Raw genomic sequence first — 21,802 nt, forward strand, 5'->3', positions numbered from 1 at the left:
CTACACGTTATATACAGTCTATGGTTTAATATTGTAGAATTATTTCCTTTTTGTATTTTTCTACAAAAAGTAACCATTAAAAGACCTATTAACATATGGCATGCGTTGTACAATTGCAGGAAATGTAAAAAGATAAATGTAAATATGTAATATGTAAAAGATGTTGGTAATTGTAAATTGGCTGTAACTGAGTGACGATATAGTCCTTTAAAGCTGTCAGATTAAGTCGGAGAGAAAGGTTAAACAGAGAAAAGTAAGGGCATCTCTGTACCTATAAGAGTACAGGGGGAGCAGGGAGTGTTAAGTGTTACACATTTTATTGGCATGCTGAGCAGCTGTTTCTGTCTCTGGTTTCACTTCAGCTCTTAATGGGGGATTTACCAGTGAATGTAGATGCACCAAAGAGGACTTGAGGTGCCAAGTACGTGCAAGGCGGCATGTCTTGTGTGTGTGTGTCTGAATGAATGAATGCGGTGTAGTGGTATGTTGGTATTCCTGAAGCTGGATCTGTTTTCAACCCCTGAAGCCTCACTAGCTTAACGCGAGGCTCCTGCCTACTGTCCAAACAATATTATCCAACCTTTAAACCTGCTTAACTACTGTAGCTGCCCTAATTAGCTGCTCTCTATCTGCTGATGTTTAAGATTAATAAAGGTCAAAGATGAATGTATTTTGTCAGTGAGGTTGGTACATTATCCAGCAATTTATTGCGTAACATTTAGATAGACACTAAGTTTGACAGTTCATTCGTGACCTTATCGCATGGTCCTCGTGATCAGATTGAATTTGCTGTGTTGCCATGGAACTGTAGACATTCAAACTTTCATGCTTACAAATATTGGAAGTCGCGGGTTGCATTTTTTGGGGCTTGTTTCTAAAGTGTAGTTGCTTAGTTGGCCTTGCTCCTGTCTCTCTCCTCTATACCTGTCTAGTTTGTCCTGTTGCAGGATCCGTACACAACCCCGATCCCTTCCCCTTCCCCCATACACACACACATGACCGACAGTCACTCACCGCCGCCACTCAGAGTGTTGTTGTTGTGAGACAAATCTTCAGATACCAAGTGGGCAAAATATGTCAAAAAGTACAACAAAGGACTGGGAAAAAGAAAGTGGACTCAAAGATTGGATTCGCCCTCAAGTGGGGGACGATTCTAAAGCAGTTTTCCATTTTTTTAAGTGTGATATATGAGCACATCATGTAAATCTGGTGAAATGCAAAAATTCAATTGAACGTTCAACTTCTTTATGTTTATAACAAGAAAATGTAAAGTTACAAGCATGCAAAAATAAAATTCTTTTGGGCTTGTTTCTATAGACCTGGTTGCTTGTTTATCTCACAAGATCTGGCAACAGCAAATGTGTGCCATTAATACACAAACACTTTTTGCATTTATATAACGCTCCTAAGTCGACAATTTTTCAATAAGATTTGGCAATAGTCAGCAAGCTGAATGTGTGTGTGTCTATGAGTCTGAGAGTGAAGAGACTTGGCTGTAGAGAGCCCTGACTGTTTGACAGAAAAACACTTCACTCACACACGGCATGGTTTTCCTGTGGGTCAGCGCTGCTAGCTGTGTCTGGCAAGCTCTCCCTTCTGTCTGTCTGTCTGTCTGTCTGTATGTCTGTCTGTTCAGGAGAAAGAGTCTGCCCTGATCTGACCATTGCCCGGGTTCAGCCTCGTTTGAAAATGCACAACTCTCACAGGGAGACCGGCCAGCTCAGCATCAAACTCATTTTCATCCCGTTTTTTGACACTCAGCCATCATATTTCAACATGTTTGTAACCAGTAAAATATGACCTGATTTGATCCAGGGTCAGGATTTAACATCGTCTCAGATGTCTCATGGAGGAGCAGCTCTGTCTGTCTTGAGGTAGCACTCAGTTTTATCATCATCATTTCTCTGGTGTTTCCATAATGTGCTCTAATTGCCTCCATTCGTACGATGTTGAAACACCGATCATTTGGAGAGAGGTGAATGGCTTTTGCAGGCACAGCACAAGAAGATCCTCCGGGAGACTTAAATATCTAAAAATGTAGTTTATGGCATTTTTTTTTTTTTTTGCAATAGACATTTTCATTGCCCTTCTGTTTCCAGGGCAACGCAAGCCCCCAGGAAGAGAGCTGGGCTTTGAACCAAATTTCCGTAGTGGTCAAACCGCGGTACTACAGTGTCCGTCGCGTGATGCCATTCAGCCCCAAAAGACTTTTTCCCATAGACTTACATTGGGAAAGAGACGTCTGTAAATCAGCGGATAATTTTAGGAAAATCAATTCGCCAGTATGAACACTCGAATAGCCCTTATTTAAATCATTAGGTCCTAAAAGTTGTAAAATGCACTAATAGCTGAATTCCAGAGTTATTTCCCTTCCTCCATTCACGTGAATGAGCCCCAGTCTGAGGTTGGACCGAGGGCTGGGACGCGGAGTTAAAGGAAACGCTACTGTGCCTGCTCTGTGGGCCCAATGGATGCGCAAGATTGCCGGAAGATCCGGGTACTTTATCAGTCGGCAGTCGAGCCATTTTTGCTTCCCTGAGCAACTCTCATAGGAAGGAATGGGAGCCCGCCCTCAACGCTGTATCCACTTCTCTTTATACATCCATGGGGCAACAGCTTTGGTCCAAATTTACTTTTTGTCAGCTACTGCCATAGAAATAGAATAGGAGTAGAATGGACATCAAACTGTTGGCCATGGTCATTTGACTAGCGCAAAAGAAACTGGTGATTGTTGTTATGGTGACCACACATTAGTGGAGCCGAATCAACGTCTGTTAAGGCCAATTCATACTTTCTTTCTTACTCAGTTATAAAAGGGACAGCCGGCACGGCGGGACTACACTCACACTAGACGCCAATGCAATTGTTTTACACGTCACACTACAATTGCAATAGTGAGTCCGTGACTTGCCTCAAGTCAGTTTACACGCAAAGTACTAAAAATGTCCGCCACTCTGACCATCCTGCTATGTTGATTTGAATGGGAATGTCCGTTCTGCTCCTATTCTATTTCTATGGGGTGATCCACTAGGGCTGTTCAGTTACTTAAGGACTGGGGCCAGATCATGATATGACAGGCATACACACCACCACCACAAAATAATAATACACACACAACAACTACATGTTAGTTATTAGTTTTTTTCAAACGGTGATGTTTGCAAGCAAGTAGAACACCATTTGTCATACTTCATTATGTATTTGATGGTATTATATACGGTCCTAAAAATTGCACTGTGGGCCTGTAAATGGCCATGACTTTTCATCATGCAAATAAATGCAATAATAACCAGCTTGAATGTGGCCGGCATCAGTCCACTGGAAAAAGCTGTGCCAAAGTTTGAGTGTGTTGTTTTGAAATTAGACTCCCGACACAGATTTGCTCCGACTGCCGGCTTTGGACCAACAGGAACACACTGTTTAGTACACTCACTTTTAAAAGCCTGCTTCAAACTCATTCTTTTATTTTGTTAGAGGTCATCACTGCAACAACTTGGTTTGGAATATATTGTAGTTGTAAAAACGTGTTTTTAATAAGCCTTTAGAGAATGGACCAAACTAAAGGCTGCAAATTGGAGATGTGGTGTGTGCATGATAAGTACGTCAGAGCTTTGAGACACTGAGGTGCTAGATGGACGGATCACTTCTTGTTCATAGCTTGCGATAACGCAGCTCAGCCATCAGATATCAGATGACAATCCTACTTAGTCATGGCTGAAAATCAAACTATTTATGTGCTTCTACCCCTTTTTTTACCTTTTGTAAGAGAGAGGCAGATACAATGGCATGCTTTGAGGGTTTGAAAAGCCCACTGAAGGCATATTTGTTTGATTTGTTCAGTTGTTTTTCCTCATTATTTATTTCTGCATAGGTTACAACAGAGGGTCCTGGATCCTTGCTTCTCTCTCTCTCTCATTAGTTTACAAAAAAACAAAAGTCACATCACACTCCCTCAAAGTCTGCAGCCATTCTTCCACTAACTTTCTTCTTCTGAGCCCCAGCAGCTCCTTCACCTTATCTTTTCTAGAAAACAAGAAGATACCGATCGGTTTATTGGAGTCTTTGTCTGTCTGATGCTGCCCTGCAGATATTTGGCTTCATGGGAGTAAGTAGAATAGTGTGGCTTTGGAACAGCATTGGTTTGCTTTCGCAAAACACAGGAAACCAAGCAAAGGCCTGCTTTGGCTTGTGATGGCAGAAGGGCAAATCTCTAGAGCAGGCGAGAGCGGGAGTGGGAAGTGAAGAATGAGGAACAAAATAAGAGTTTGAGTGCTGCAGAAAGAGAACTGACCACTCCGTTCGGGGCTCGCCGCCATTTCAATCTGCGCTCCAAGTTTTAAGACATGTTTTTTTTCTGTTTGATTTGCTTCCCGTCTGTCTTTTCTTGTCTGCTCTACTTCTGAATCTAAAATCAAAGTCTGTATTTTGAGTTGCTTTTCATGTTTAAGTCAGAGGGAAACAGACTTAGTTTGATGACACGCAGAATCAACTTTTCTTACTTGATTTGTTCTGGTTTCCTTTAACATCCACGGAGTAAACAGGCGGCTCAGTTGTTCGTAAGACTCAGGAGATGACATGTCATCAAAACCTCAGCCTGGAGTGGTTTTGGATTATTTAGATATATGAAAATATGATTTCAGCGGATGTCAGCCAGGAATAAAAGAGTTTTTGAGGGGGAAAAAACGTAACTACTTGGCTGACTTCTCTCCTGGCTCGCTGCATCAACTCATGACTCAAATAAAAAACGTCAAGCGCTTTTATAAGGAAGCAGTGTTTTCAGGCATAAGGGCCGATCTTGTTTGTTGTCCTCAGTAGAAGAGGAGAAACGAATCTAAGGCCTCTACTTGGGAGAGACTGCCATGCACTCCCCTAGCAACAACATTGTTATTGGAGGGGACTGACAGAAGTTGCTATAGCTACAAGTTAATCTTGGGTAGCCTGAAGTGACACTGGGGTAATAAAGTAAAATAAGTAATAAAGTAAGTTGCTAGCCAGTTTGCACAGTAGAGATATTCTGTATTGTATGCTCCCTCTATAGATTAATTTTCTTTCTGTTTTAATAGGTGTGCAACCAATATTTTAAGGATTTAATGTCTTAAAATGGGGGTAGAGGTAGTTGAAAGAGTGACGTCAGGCCTAAGCCAACAGATGCAACTTATCTTGGCTTGTTGAAGGATTTTAAAGCCAGGAGAACACTCGCCTGTGTGTGCACCTATCTATTATCCGATTTGCACGCACTGTGTTTGCCAGCACTCGACTTGACCAGCGTGGGGCTCACACTGCAAAGGTAATGACCTACAATATCCCGAGCTGTTTCCACAATGTGGGCTTTCCACGGCTTGCATCATGTCAGGTAGTGCGTCATGATCTACTCTGTCGTCAGCCGGTTAATTGCTTGTGCTGTGTCAACATTTTCTCTCTGAGAAACGAGCATTACAAGCACGGCTCTGATCTTGATGCCCACTCAGGTTGCTGCACACAACTTTTTCACTGACATTTAACCTGCGAGTTTACTGTTAAAGTGGAATATGTGTATATATATATATATATATATGATCCTGTCTGTGTAGTACAAGTGATGTAATGCAGACGTGGGGAGTCAGACACCACAGAGGGAATCATGTCTTTTGCTGTGTGTCTATCCTCTATTATCTAGCCAGAACAAAGCTGTTCGTTGTTTGTGCGCAGCCCTAAGGCTACAGATTGCATTCGAGGATCAAGCGGCAGAAAGAGAGGGCTTTTTGTCCCGGGACTGAATAGCCATTACACTCACAGCCCACATTAGAGAGACGCGGCTCCTACCTAACAGCCTCTCCCTCTCCAGGGGGTTCAGAGCCTGGGTGCTTACGAAAGGGCCAATATGCACACGCATGCACAGATGGTCACAACACAACTTGATGTTTACATCAATATATTTGTATTCATTTGTGTATTTACTAGGGCTGTCAAAGTTAAAAAAGATAACGCGTTAACGCAGATTTGTTTTAACGCCACTAATTTCTTTAACGCATTAACACAAACCATCTTTCGGAGCGGGTTGTAGCTCAGTTGTAAAGCAAGAGTGAAGATACTGGCATCATATGAAACTAGAAAATCTAAGGAATCCATTGGTACCTACCATGTCATACTAGCCTGACGCGAAGGAGGTAAAATAACGCTCCAAACTTGCGCTAAATCTTCGCGAGGAAAAACTGTCATGATCATTTCCAAAGGGGTCCCTTGACCTCTGACCTCAATATATGTGAATGAAAATGGGTTCTATGGGTACCCACGAGTCTCCCCTTTACAGACATGCCCACTTTATGATAATCACATGCAGTTTGGGGCAAGTCATTTTCAAGTCAGTACACTGACACACCTGATGCCTGTTGGGCATCAGTTTGCCATGCTATGATTTGAGCATATTTTTTATGCTAAATGCAGTACCTGTGAGGGTTTCTGGACAATATTTGTCATTGTTTTGTGTTGTTAATTGATTTCCAAACATAAATATATACATACATTTGCATAAAGCAGCATATTTGTCCACTCCCATGTTGATAAGAGTATTAAATACTTGACAAATCTCCCTTTAAGGTACATTTTGATCAGATAAAAAAATGTGTGATTAATCGTGATTAATCATGGACAATCATGCGATTAATCACGATTAAATATTTGAATCGATTGACAGCCCTGGTATTTACTATACATGTGTTGTACAAAGATATTACAGAAATAACTCAAAACAGGAAAAATAGAAAAAGTGCTGTAAACATGAGGTCGGGTTGAATTCAGGGTTGAGTGTTTACTGCCAATCGTGACCATCTGCCTGCAGAGTTAGCAAGGAAGTGAGATGGAGAGAGAGAGCGACGGAGGACATTACGTAATACAGTTGAGTTGAGGCAGGACGACGGGGGACGGAGGGATTGCGGGACGGAGAGCAGCGGGTGTTCTATTAATAGCAGGTATGGATGGGGCAGCTGTCGGGGCAGCACAGCGGGCAGACCAGCCTGGTCAGTTCTGATAGCCTCGGTTGTCACTGCATTACCTCATTATACAGGATATACCAGTTCGACCAAATCATGCCATTCCCTTCACTGTATTTACGTCATATGTGTTCACTAACTGATAAGTGACATTTTAAGCTTCCATCTACATTTTCATCTATTCTAATACTTTAGGATAACACACACTGGCACATCTACATAAACAGTGCACAGTCCAAATTCCCTTTAGAGCCAAGCAGGATCCCTTGAGCCTCAAACAGGCTGAAAGGAAAGAGAGAGAGATGCCTATCAGAAAGGGAGAGAGAAATATATAGCTAACAATGCTCTTGTGTCTTTCTCTGTCAGCCTTCCTCACATTCTCTCCATCTGAGTGTGCGTGAGGATGAGCGATGTGAACATATGTTTTGGAGAATGACTAAATGAAAAGCTTTGCCTAAGGAAAAGTTTATCTCATGACTGGAAACATTTTTCCTATTTTTGGTGTGCGTATCTCCGCCGCTATTTGCATTTTGCATTTGTTTGTGTTAGAGAGGGAAACAGATACAGAGACGAAAAGCACTATGAAAACACGGTCGGTGTTTGTTGAATGTGTAATCCTATCACGACGACTCAGAGTGGCGTGTTTGAAAGTTGATTTTGTTGACGTGTGTTTGTGTGACAGTGTTTTTCGACTCTTTGACTGCCAAGGTCATACAACAGTCTCCATGCCAGTCACTGCCAGGCAGGCACACACAGCTGCGTTGGATATGAAAAAGCCAGCATACAGTACACACACAGGGACACACAAATACACCCTGATGCCTGTTTTGGGGTCTCTTGTCGATCACATGATCACATTGGATGGATACGTGCTATTTAAAGTGACCACCACTGGTGCTGAGAGGGAGATTAGAGATTATTGTTTTCAGTGTACATCTCACAGACTGTATAAAATATGGTCGTAGTCTTTGTGACGTCACCAATAGGTTTCTGAAGAGCGGTTGTGAAGCTCAAAGTGGGCCAATATTTGCAGTGACGATGCAACCTAACTCCCGACTAATCCAAAAATGGGCAAAGAGATGGATCGTTGAAAGCCTTCATTATGCCGAACTTTAAGCCTTAATATAATTTAAATGGGTTGTATAAAGATGTACCCCCTGTACAGTTGTCATGAAGGAGAAATTAGACCAAAACTGTTTTTTGTACCAGGCTGTAAACATGTTTATTTCTGCAGTAAAGTTGGGCATTTTAACATGAGGGTCTAGGGGGATTGACTTTCTTTGGAGCCTCAAGTGGTCATTTGAGGAACTGCAGGTTTTGGGCACTTCCACATTGGCTTCATTTCTCAGCACCGAACCACTTGTTCCAACCCCAGTGAAAACTACACCTACCATATTGAACTCTGCTCAGATTTGAATCATCCTGATACATAAAGGATATGCTTTGTGGTCAGCCAACTCAAAACAATGAAATCTACTGATGCTGCCCAGCCCCGTCCACTCTGTCTTCCTCTTTTCTCTTGACCTTCTAAAACTGGTTTCAGTGTGACACACACACACAGTATTTTTTCCTTGTAAACAAGATAGACCTGTAGTGTGTTGTCCAGGACTTAAAGTGATATTGGTCTTTTGAGAGTGAAACAATCACCCCCTGTTACCTGTAGACTTGTAGGGTTGCTGCAGACAGCAAAAGCTCTGTGTAAGAGGGGGGTTGTGGGAAGTCGTTTTTTGTTAACTGAGTCTCGGCTGTGCCAAACAGGTGGGGTTCAGGAGGGAGAGCGATTAGATTAGGTTAGGCAGAAAAACTAAGATGAAAAATACACTTTAGGAAGTTCGATACACCGCTGATAAACACGTCAAGTTTTTAGCCGTGTGTGTGGCCTGCTTCTTGGTTTTCAAAGTGTGTTTTGTGGCAGTTGGCCTGTACCTTAAGTGGGCTTATAATGATTTCTACTGGGCTGGTAACTGGAGAAGAGGTGCCGTGTTAAATATAGAGGGAAGGCCCAGTCATCTCCCCAACAACAGCAGAGAGCCCACTATAATATCGGATATGGGGGTGGGAGTTGAAAAACAGCAACACGGCAGCATCGTATCACCATCTGCAGTATCAAAGTCCAAATGTCCTCTCGGGACCTGGTGTGGAAATCTACTGTGTTGGAAGTTTGCCTCCAAGTGTATGAAACTAATAATGTGTTAATCTTGAAAGTGATCCCACAAAAATACTTAGTCTGAGCCTGGATTCATTAACTCATAACTTACTGAAGCTCGATTGAAATGGTGGTCATCTACAACAGGGGTTCTCAAACCTTTTGGGACCACGTTATCCCTTAAACGGTAGAACATTTACCAAGAACCCCCTCTTAAAGCTGAAGTAGGCAAGATTGGAGCAAATATGATTGAAAAAAAAAAGTTATTTTTATAAAACGGTCACTATAACCTGACATTAGTACATGAGACAGGTAATCTGGAAAAAAACATGTGCCTCTGTGTCCTCCGTTGCTCCTAACAACATCTGCAAGATTTCACAGAGCAGAGGAAAACAACCAATCAGAGCTGATCTGGAGTCTGCCGTCCAGCTTTCATCTATAAGAAAAACGAGTCAATGACTTGCAAACTCCGACCAAACGTTCAAACTAGGCAGCGCTGATCAAATATGAATCAATATAATGCCTATTTCTCACCTTAAATGTTTTCAGGAACATCTTGTAGTGCACCTGTTTAGCTGTAAAATTATAAAGTTTGTGACCCAGCAGCCATGTTGAGATGTCTTGAGGGAATACCAAGCACCGCTCACCCGGCCGGAGCACAGCCAATAGGAACACTCTCTCTCTGAAATGACCTGTGAGTGGTCATTGATTCTTCTAATCATAACACCAATTAAGCATATGCTTTCTACTATTTGTACTCTTAGATGCCATTGGAACTAATTGTATTCTAAAACTTTTCAACCTAAACCTGTCACAATCATATCAGAGTTTCAATTAGCCCAAAGCTAACGTGGGTGGTACTAATGGACACAATAGAGTGCTACAGGAATGAGTCCCAAAACCTAGAAATGAGTTAGCATTTTAGCTCCTCTGGTTCCCTCGTCTGGAAGTCAACAGGTTTTTTGAATGGGTTTTCAGTTAGAAGCCTGAAATAAAGTCTGTGGTTAACACAAGCTGAAGAGATTTCAACGTTTTGTTCTATAACATAAAATACATCAATAAATACACCACTGGTGAATTTTGAAGCCTTTATGTATATGTTTTAAAAGGTAGTTGCTAACAAGTGGCTCAATGAGACTACAAGACGTCATCACGCCAACTCATCCGCTTTTACAGCCTCGTTGTTTATACTCACGCTCATGCGACCATGGTGTAGTTCATTTATAGCCTAACGTTAGCTTTTTACTTCTTGCATTTCAAAAATCATAAAAGTGGTGTTCCATTTGTGGAGATCATCTTGCTGAACGAAACGGTTAAGTAAGTATCATAAACGTGTATTTGCCACAGAGCTTTATTTTCTGCAATAATCTAAAATCCAATGAAAAAATCCCATTGGCTTTTTGTCGAGGGAACCGGGGCGATGCTAAAATACGTGATCCCTGGACCTCTGTATCTGCTTGTTTCAATGGCGCAAATGTTCCCCATCTGTAGATACTGTATGTACTGTTTAATGATACCACACAATTTTATAATTTATAGCAAATTATTTCGCGGACCCCCTGGCAGAATGCCACGGACCCCACTTTGAGAATCAGCGATCTACAAACTCCGTTCATTGCACATGCAAATTACACAGATACACACATGCTTAGGCAATGGGCACACGCTACTCTCCCCCTTTCTGCACTCTGAGCTTGTTGTTGCTACTTGTGTCTTGGCTCAAAGCGGTAGTCTTTCTCTCTCTCTCTCTCCCTCTCTCTGTATGTGCCTGGGCCTGGCTTGTTGACTTTAGCTGGCCCATGTGTTGTGCCGCTGCCAGAGGGGATGGTTCTTGGCTCAACCAAAGCCAATACAAGTTGAGGGAGGAAGGAAGGTAAGAGGGTGTGTGTATTCTGTGTGCAATTTCTGTGCGTGGGTGTGAGAGAGCGAGCGTATGATTTTGTTTGTGCATGTACTTAAGTTGGCCAAATGCTCCAATCAGAGGTATCCACAAGTATAAGCACCACACACACACACATACAGTATATGCAGGTACAGTAAATGGGGTTAAGAGTTCCCTATGGAGGCGCAGTACCTGTCTCGTAAAACACATGTTTGTCAGTGACAGAGCTCGTAAATTCCACAGCTCAGAGTATGAATGGTGCCACTACACTACATTAAATACTTCGGTGTGTATAAGTGCCTAAACATGTTCATCTGCATATGTGGGGGAGGAGGACATGTTTATCATGTCATCATTAGATTTACTGCATGCCATAAACGTGCCATGGTTGGACTGAATGGCTCTTGTAAACATCCAGATTTGGGGAGTCAAAAACCAAAAACCAAAAACACCCTTCCGCCCAAACACACACACACACACACACACACATATATACATATAGCCTACCACACACACACACACACACACACACACAGCCCAACTTTGTTGACAGCGATCTCAGCTCTCCAATCACCTCTAAATAGAGGCATCCCCAGTTTAACTTGCTCCAAAATAAAGCCTCTCATAAGAAGACGCAGACAGATTTACTGTTGCATCAGTGCAGTCACTCTTCAGCTCTGTCCTCCAAGTATAATGGCTCCATAGTTATTTCAGAGTCGGACGAGAAGCTATAGAGAGAGTAGCGGGCCGTGTCATTTCCAGTATCTGCAGGCGATGATGCGATCATCAGAGTAAACGATGCACAGGGACGGCGGGTGCTGTTATCTGTACGAGCTGGTTTTTATGACGGCAGAAGAATGTGGCAGCCATCTGCTCCTCACTCGGTGTAAACATTAATATCAGTCTGTTGGTAACAGTAGATCGGCTTCGCCACCATCGTCAGCATGAGTAAGAGTCAATTGGCAGTCGGCCCTTCGAGAAAACGGTGTCTAAAACACGCCATTAGTGTTGTTTATTGCTTAACACATGCGCACACAAAAAGTTGCACCAGATGTAATGAAAATGCGGTGGAGTATCATGCTCCTGCCGGGAAGCAGAGGAAGGGAAAAGCTCAATGTCAGGAAATCGGAGTGGGGTTAGGTTTAAGGGGGGGCTACCAGGGGTATTAATGGGGTCTGGTGTGTGTTTGTATTCCCCTGTGTGGTTGTGTGAGAGAGGGATCGGGATATCAGAGTTTGAATAATCTCTCGAATCAACTAATACGCTAGCTGACCTCCCAGTATGTTTCTTTTTTTGTTTCACTAAACACAGACAAGCATCACTGTCAGTAGTATACTGTTAGTGTACTTTTCGACACCACAGGCTGGCAATTTCTTTAACTCCACAGTCAAGCTGACAACACGTTGTTCGTGTTTGCAACTAAAATGATTAAAACAACACAGAAATGTTATTAAGGAAGAGACGGAGGCCCATGATTCAAAAGCGTGTCCCTGTTTGGCCCCGTTTAGTGCTGAAAACAAGGCTAATGACTGAAACAGGACACGGCTAATCTTGTTATCTCTGTATCTCTCATCCAGACTGTGCATGTTTGTGTGTGTGTGTGTGTGTTTATACATGTGTATGTGTGCGTTGAGCATGTTTACCCGCCTCTCCTCTGGCTATGTCTTCTGTTTTAGCTGTGGTGTGGATATTATTCTTTGCTTACTGTGATTCTCTCCATGTTGGTATTTTATAATTATATTGTTTTAACCAACTGCCCGCATTGTATTCCGAGCACACCAACACAGATACACATTTCACCCACATTTTGAGACGTCGGAAGAGTGAAACCGGCATCTTTTTTTGTGTGTGGACATCGCTGTGTCGTGTTCAGACTGTCTCTGAGAGATTCCTCCGTATCGCGGTACATTCCTCTGCGATGTGTTTGCTTCGCATCCAGCACATTCTCATCAGCGTGGGAGCTGAAACACTTTCTGAACTCTTTTTTCTGCGTCCATAAAATATTTAAAAGTCTTGTCACTTCTAAAGAGTGGGGGTGTGAGCAGGTACGTGCACGCTTGCTGATTTACAGCGTACTTTTGTTTGTGTTTTGCACTCCAGGGTGAAGTTTTTAAGCGTCGAGTGTGTGTGCGTGTGTGTGTTTGTCTGTGTGTACGTGTGTGTCTGCGTGTGTGCACTGAGACTCCGAGTGGATCTCTGCCAGGGCTTAGGGCTTGGCTGAGAGAACGCCTCAAACCAGTTTACTCTGGTTGTGTAGTGGAGAAGTCTGGGGGCGGGACAGGGACCTCTTAAAGCTGCAGACCATGTCTCTCTCTTGTTTGTGTTGCATCTGTGTTAATGTGTGTAGTCATATGTTAACATTTTACAGCATTTGCATGTTACATACATACATATGTTGACCTCATTGTATTGGCTTTGAAGGCTCACTCTCTTTTAGATTTTACATGACAAATTCAATCCGTTAATGTGTGTGTGTACAAGTGTGTGTGTGTGTGTGAGTTCTTGGCCCTGCCTTAAATAATTTTCCTCGCATTTTGCTTTCAAGGACAGCTGGAGAGGTGAAGAGTGCAAAATAGAATAGATGAAGAGAATAAATGTGCGTGAAGTGGAGAACTTTGCGCTTCATTGCAGGATGACACAAATTACTGTTGTGCTCGGTCACGTTTTTATCAGAATGCCGGATGCCTAAGCACACCCTTTGGACTCACTGTGTTTACGAATGTGTGCTGTGTGTTCGGGTACGCTGCTAGTTCAAGTGGGCAGTATAAATAAGGTTTAAGCTGAGGGTGGACTGCTCAGCATGGGGTGTATTGAGAAGGAAGGGAGGAACAAGCATCTCTCTCCCTCTCTCTAAGAGAGGTTGCACAAGCTGTGCAGAAACACGCCATAAAACCTTTTCACTCTCGAGGCTTTCCATTATATCCTGCATTTGGATTTGTTCGCTGCATCATCCAAATTTTCTTGTTACATCACTGTTGATATTTTTGGGGGCTACACAGATGTGTAGTTTTCTCTCGGGACAAGCTGGGCTTTTTCTCCTGAAATAATTTTCCATTACTCAGTCAAAACAACAAACTGTTATAGAGTATGGCTGAAGTTAGATTTGTTCAAACATATCCCTTAGGTGTGGGAATCACCAGAGGCCCCACGATACGATATTATCATGATACTTAAGACACGATACGATCTTAATGTGATTTTAAACTTTTTGGAATATGCTGAGTATTGCAATAAGATATATTGTGTTTCATTACCTTTTTTCAATTGCAAATTATGCAGTTTGTCAACATCTGTTTCGTCTAATGAGATACAGTTTTTACTCTGTTCATCTCTCTGTTCATCTCAAAGTTTTCATTCATATCATGAGGTCAAGGAAACCCTTTGAAAATGGCCATGCCAGTTTTTGTACTTAATTAGTGTAACTTTGGAGCGTCATTTAGTGTTTTGACAAGCTAACATGACATGGTTGGTACCAATGGATTCCTTGGGTTTTCTAGTTTCAGACACCAGTACCTTCACTCTAGCTGTAAAGGTCTTTGCACACCAAGTCCGTGTTTTTGTATGCGTTTTTTTAATCCGTCTTCCGATAAAAACGTTACGCACAGAAACCTTGCACACTGAGTCCGATGTGTTTTATTATTCTATTCGAGACAAAACTGAATTAATAACGTGGGTGCAATGGATAGCGCTAGTCCAAAGCGTTACGATACTTGATGTCTGTGTATCAATACAATATTGACACGCAAAAAGATTTCTTTCCCACCAACCCTTAATATCCCTGAGTTCCAGGCCAAGTGTGGAGACAAGTTTGGAAGTGTGGTCATCTACGCCTGACCTTTTCCTGTGTGGTCAATCTATATTTGTGTGTTTTGCAGGAAGCCCTCAGGTCATGCTGATAAGGAGGTGATGGCTGCCACCGTCCTGACCTCACTGTCCACATCCCCTTTGGTGCTCAACCCTTCCTCTGCTCCCACAGGTAACATCCCAGCCTCAGTGTCACTCTACCTTGAATATACTGGCAGTGGAAACTACTCCATCAAATACTGACTCAACAAATTGAGGTCATTCACTTTACATCACACCGAGGGTCACACTCACTCTCAGTCAGGTGAAGCGGGGGGGTAAGTGGGAAGAAAAGCTCATCATCAATCAGTTGTTGTCAGTTTACCCCGACACAGACTGATCTGCTGAGTTGTTTATGTGTTTACCTGTATTCATCTAATAGAGGGGACTCTTACAGTATTATTAGCACTATTCCCTTATCTTTTTATACATACACGCTTACCCAAGCCCAGCACTTGCCGTCAACTGTTCAGCCATGACCCTATCACCACAGCTCCTTTTGCTGTTTCCACTGTGGTTGCCACATCACCATGCCAACAATGCCAGACTGTCAAAGTCCTATCTGCTTTATTTATTTGAGCCAGCATTAAACCAAGGCTACTGTTATTGCTCATAGGCAACATATAGCAGTTCATATTCCACACTGCTGTACCAATTGTCAAAATAAATCTATAACAATGTGAGTTTTCATTGTATCATTAGATCTTGTCAGAGGATGCTGTGGGTTTGGGAGGAGCTAATCACGATGAAAAGCTTACTTGATACAAAGTGTGTTGCTGAGAAGGGATGTTGGTTGATATCGTTGATTTACCACAGTTTGTTCAGGCCTCATGAAAATGCCTGTGTGCATGCATGCAGGTTACAGTAGGTAGTTTGGGTAAATACGACGTTATGTAGCCCCCGACACTCCTTATAATAACATCAAAATGGCTTTTTTATGAAATATGTAGCTTGACATTAAAATGAGTTGTTCATGATACAGTAGTAAACAATTTCCCCATATTGTATCTTTGGGACTTCTGTGATTTGTTTCTCTCTTATGTGGTTGACACATGGTTCACCCCAGGGTCTTAGTAATTCTGTGAACAGTAATCCTCATACACATCTATGCTACATATTAACTGGGATTCAGCTCTTTGCATTCCTATAGGAAACGGTTATTGGTTGGTATATGTTAATTCCCAACATTCATGATATTAAGCTTTGCTCTATGTTGGGGTTTAGTTTTTCTTATGTTTTGCCGCAGTGAAAGTCAGATCAAGCCTGCGCGATTATCTTTTTAAGTCAAGCATCATTGGATTGGTCAAAAGGCCAAAGGATATAGAAAGGGTTTGTGGGCTAAGACTTAGAGAAATCATATAGTACCTTGTCCAGGAAATTAAAGCTGTGTTGGGCTTAATGGACAGAGTTCAGTATAGTTAAATGAAAAATGTTAGGACAGTGGAGTACTTATTGTATGTAAGATATTAAAGATATTAGAATTTATACATCAAACCTGCAGTCATGGTTTAGGGCTTTTGAGAGATTTTACATTTTCAATTCCGTTTCAGAGTTCGAATTTGGGTCAGGAGGATTGTTATGCATACTGTCCCAACATTATGTTGCCATTGTTTTTATTTCAGGCCTTCTTAAAGGTGCTAAATTCGATATTAAGAGCAGCTATTGCCTCCACACGGCTCTCAACATGACGACATCTGCTAACAGCGCAAACAACGGCAACAGCGCTGACAGAACTAACAGTGTTAACCTTAGGGGGAACAGAAGGGTGGGTGCTAAGCTACCGATGGCGTTATCAGCTCACTCACATGCACTATCACGCCCTGAAAAGCATGTGCGGCCTGCCCGGCAATGTAAACAAAGCGCAGAGAAGCGCTGATAACAACACACACAGAGGGAGAGCGACTTAATTCTCTGCTCAGGTAGACATTACTCCACCATATCTTTACATAGCAAATAGTTGTTTGCTGCTATAATAATGCTCTGGATATTGTATAGAGCACCTTTAACATTCACAGCTGGCTGTCTTCAAACATGAAGCATCCTCTTTTTAGCCATGTCGTGCCATTAATCTGAAGTTCTAATCTGAACTGTGTGTCTTCTTTAAGCTCCAGTCCCAGAGCCAGTCAGCAGGGCTTGGAAAGACGTGCTGTCGGCTAGCTACAGCAGCTCGACCAGCGGCAACTGGAGCTGGGACGCCAGCGACCAATCGGTGCCCTCCACACCGTCCCCGCCTCTTTCCAACGATACCAACAAGAGCTTCCTGCTCTCGTCCCAGGGCGATGATGTCATTGAGGATGTCATAGAGAACTCGCACTTCATGTTTGAGGACCCCATACCTCGGAAGCGAAAGGTAAGGATGGGTGTCCAAGTTGCTTTTATATTTGAATCAATATGGCATGCACTCGATTTATACAGCAATGATACAAATGAAAAGACTTGATTCTGACTCCTGAACAGCAGGGGGGCTTTTATTGTGAAATAATTGGGACTCGCTTAGGAAAGTGTTTATGGTTTGATGACAAAACACATCAGAAAACACATCTGCTTATTATTCAGATAATATTTAACACACTTCTATTAAGAAGAACTATATATCATGATCAAAGTCTAAAAAATGAGTTGACATCCACAGTCAATACAGTTTCTTGACACAGCTGTGGTTTTGTGGTTATCACAGCAGCCCCAGATGCTGTCCATTCCACTTTTTAGCTTAAACCCCAAAAATGAGTGCATGCTGAGTAATACTTCAGGGCCTCAGTTGTACAGAAACAACTCTGATGTGCGCTTGTTATTTCTATAAAGAAGTAGCAGGGAGAGAGACCTTGGAAGACCCTCTAGAAACGTTCAGAAAATGTAAGCACCATGCAGTTTAACATCCTCTGACATAAGGCCTGTCGCTTTCTGCTTGTGCGGATGATGGATTATGTTCTCCCTTTCACTTCTCTCCCCCTCATTTTTATTTACTACAGAAAGTCAAAGTGTTCTTCACTGTCGAGAAGCTTTCCATTCCCCTTCCAGTCTTTTCAGGGGGGAGAGGTTTAGTAAGAATGAAGGAGAGGGGAGGGATGAACAGCAGGAAGTAACAAAAGGTTCAAGGGATGCATAAAAATGAGGACTCAGAGGGTGTAGAGGAGTAGTCATGGTAGCAACAAGAGGAGAAATGAATCTCAATATTTCCTCTAGCCATACAGTGACAGAGGAGAGCTCATATACTGTGCAATATGTGGGAGTTTGCAATTCCACCTCCCTGGAGTGGGGCAACGGTGAAGATTATTGAGCAGCCGAATATATAAAACCATAAAGACTCCACGGACAATGCTGCCAGAGAGCCATGCCATACCAGAGATAAGCAGACAGGAAATGAAGTAGGATGACGCCGGGAGGAATATAGACACACAAGTTGTGAAAACATGAGCTAACCTGCTGGCTAGTTTTGTGTTGCAATATAGCCGACGCCAACCGCAGAGGTCTAAACCTTTACTGAGCAGCTGCCTGTTGGATTGTAGGGCTGTTTGATTTTGTGCAGGCAGTGGGTTAAGAGGATTATTAGACATGGCAATCACCAGTCTTACTGTAACAGTGTTAAGATGCAAGAAAAATGCTTAGGGAATTAAGTGATTTGTGATTGTTTGCGGTATTAAGACGAGCTTTGCTGTGTCAATTGTATTAGGAGGGTTGTTTTAAACAGCATGGCAGGGGACATGCATGCAGTTTAATGACATGGTGCTGTTGAACACAATGAAAGGGAGTGACAGACAATGAGAAATAGTTGAGAGGAATAGTGGCGTAGGAGAGAGTTAACATAACCATTAATAAAAACCTGTTCTACTCTCACTTCTCTCGCTCAGTTTTCCTCTTTTGGCCTTTCCTGCTTCCTCCCTCCCTTCTTTCTACAGAGGCTGTTGAAAGGTAATGAGAGTACACACCCACTGTCTTTCATTAGCGGTGATGCAGGTCCCTGCCTGCTCATCGGACAGCTGCCAGCCCCTGATAGGAGAAAGAATATTAATTGAAATAAAAAAAAACACCCACTCCATCTATCTACTGTATCTATCTGTATGAACCAAAGAGAGTTATACTGGGTTTATTGTAAATCAAATTTGAGGAGGATCAAATGTGAAAGAGATCAGTGTTGTTTTCACAGGTGTGCTTGTGTACCTGTCTATGTATACATGGGGAAGGGAGTGCACACGTGTATATTTAGCTGTACTTTTATGAGAGGCCTTAAATGTTGTTTTAACACATTAGGGGCACCCCCAGTCTGCCACCCTAACACCAAGCTATTTCCGGTAAGATGGATCTTCACCACAGCTCACAGCATGCACAGACAGCAGGAAGAGATCGCTCAGTCAGTGAACATGAAAGTACAGTGAGGTAGAAAGTTCAGTTTCATTGTCCCCTCTCTGTTCCTGTCTTTTTCTTTCTCTTTTACTCTGTACGTGTCTGAACTTGTCACATATCGGGTTTCTATTTTTATAGGCTTGCTGCTCTAATAGCTCTGTAATGAGGTGTAGTGTTTGGCCCCCTTGTAGCGTGGCACCCCACAAAGGCCTTTGTGTTGAGGCTGCCAGTGAGATCCACACATGGGAAATGGAGGTTTATGCAGCATGCATATCGTCACGTTCCTCTGAAAATACTCATCGCATATAATGCTGTAGTTTCATCACTGTTGGGCTGACAGTTGATGCTTTTCTATTGTTAATAAAATGATTCACAACCCCAAGGGCTTTAAGGATTAAACAAATAAACCAAAGATAGACGTAATGCCAATACACCCTGTTGTGTTTATAATGACACAAATCAAATCTTCTGTTCTGACTCATGTTGGCTTTTGTGGTGAACGTCTCTTTCAGAACTCCATGAAGGTGATGTTCAAGTGCTTGTGGAAGAACTGTGAAAAGGTCCTCAGCACCTCCTCAGGGATCCAGCGACACGTCCGCACCATCCACCTGGGGTGAGTGGCATCATCACATCATCATCACAGGGAAACCTAACACACACTGTGCTTAGTTATTGATTCCAGCAGGGAATCTTGGCCAACTGTTATCTTCAAATGAAGAATGTAAAATATGAATATTTTAGATTCAACCCTAAGGATGCACCGATTCGACTTTTTTCAGTCCCGATACCGACATCAGGCTTGACTTAAACTTTGCTTTCGAAACTTTGTAAAACAAAATGTAACAAATAAATACATAGATACAAATTTAGTGAATTGTTATTTATTATTGAAACAATAAATCGTACACCAAAGCCTTGGCAAAAAAATCTTCAAAATTGACTTGGAATTACAATTCGTGTAAACCTTTTTAATGCAGCAACAAGCTGGTCAACACTTAAACATTAATTAAAATTCCACTATATAATGTATATAGTATAGAAACATAGACTTGAGCTCGGCCCCATTGTCACCGATATCCGATCCAGCTATTTGAGTCAGTATCGGCCCGATATCCGATCCGGTATCGGTAGCGGTGCATCCCTATTATCCATTAGTCCTTAGTGTTTCCTTTTACCATAAAGTATGTTGCCCAGTTGTGTGTATTATGCACATTATGCACAGTTTTTGTCTTAGCTGAACCACTACACACACATCCATGCACCACCACCAGACAGTATGATAATCTGTGAGAGTCACATTGATGATCTTCACTGTGACGCCGGCGGTAAAAACTATTCGTATTATAACTGCAGGCTTTGTTTTTCACTTTGATAAAGACCTTCACTGCGTAGGTGTCACTCAAAGGGGATAGCTAATGCTCATTTCCAGGTTCATGCTTGTATTTTGGGTTTCTACTGGAACATATTTACATGCTTTGATGTTCAAAAAACACATTATTTTTCTCATGAAATGCTCTGTTTTAGCACCGGTCTCTTTAAGCTCCCCTCCAGTCTGCTCTGATTGGCTTGCTAGAAAAATATGGTGCACCTTTGCAAAGGTAGTTCTCAAGCTGTCGCCAATATATTCTAATGATCCTGCATGTGACGTAGGAACGGGAGCCGAATCTGAAATCTGTTTTCTAAACTAGGCATTCCACTGAGTTGTCTTATTTCACAGTTTTTGAGTGCAAAAACACTGACAAAGTGAGTTTTTCATGATATGTCCCCTTTAAGTAATCCGTTCTCTGCAGCTTCAGGGTAGTTGAGTTAAACTCTGTGATTCAAATAATGTGGCTAAACAAGAAAAGTGACACACTGACGAGTCACAGCTTGGATGCTGTCCAACTGCCTGCCTTTACATCTGATTAGATCAGCTTGTATATTACAGCTTCTTTACACATGGCCTTGTGCCTAGAGGTGTATAAACCAATAAAGAACATAGTTTTGTATCACAATGCTTGAAAGATGACTGAATATGATATAAATGTACGAGGTATCACATATGTGGTCCATTGTATCGCATTGTAGCAACACAGCATTGGTTTACAGTCACTGTTTTTACCCAATGCAGCAGGTACACTTGAGATAATATAACATACATTTGTCACCCAATGAAATACCAAGCAGTAATATTTGTTATGATATAAATAACAATATTCATAAAATACTAAAAGCAATAGGAGAGAGACAGACTCCTACTGCTACTCCATGCATTAGTTTCACCTCCTCAAACACTGTCCTCACAGTTATTGTCACTTCATCACCAGCATGTTTGTCTGAGGAGCTCTGCAGCACACTAGCTTTTACTGCCCCCTGCTGCTGGGAAGAGTAACCACTTCCTGCACTTGTTTTTGTTCATACTATAACTGACAGCTGTGCTTATGTTTGTACATGTCAGTGGTATTTTGGTAAAATGGAACATCACAGGCAAAGACATTGTCATCTTTCATGACCACTACGATCCCGAGTCAGTATTTCAAAATGTACCTTTAATGCTTTGAGAGTAGGTTTATGATTTTTCTTCTTCTCAGTATGGTTTGCATGTTTACAGTTTAAAATGTCACAAAAATGTGCTGAATTTGC

The 21,802-nt window shown here is 42.1% G+C and overlaps 1 protein-coding gene across 5 annotated transcripts in view; it reads left to right on the top strand.

Moving 5' to 3' along the window:
• Positions 1 to 21,802, top strand: part of si:rp71-79p20.2 (zinc finger protein 704) — a 47,170-nt gene that overhangs the window by 14,183 nt on the left and 11,185 nt on the right. For 4 of the 5 annotated variants that reach the window (XM_037771963.1, XM_037771960.1, XM_037771962.1 and 1 more), the window contains exons 3-6: positions 10,907 to 10,987; positions 14,872 to 14,972; positions 16,945 to 17,189; positions 19,693 to 19,793. In XM_037771963.1, coding sequence (XP_037627891.1) covers positions 10,907 to 10,987; positions 14,872 to 14,972; positions 16,945 to 17,189; positions 19,693 to 19,793 — 528 coding nt within the window. The remainder of the gene's footprint in view (positions 1 to 10,906; positions 10,988 to 14,871; positions 14,973 to 16,944; positions 17,190 to 19,692; positions 19,794 to 21,802) is intronic. The other variant, XM_037771961.1, reaches the window with a different exon arrangement.

Source organism: Sebastes umbrosus, chromosome 6 (assembly GCF_015220745.1).
Source record: "Sebastes umbrosus isolate fSebUmb1 chromosome 6, fSebUmb1.pri, whole genome shotgun sequence".
In the NCBI taxonomy this organism is placed as follows: Eukaryota; Metazoa; Chordata; class Actinopteri; order Perciformes; family Sebastidae; genus Sebastes; species Sebastes umbrosus.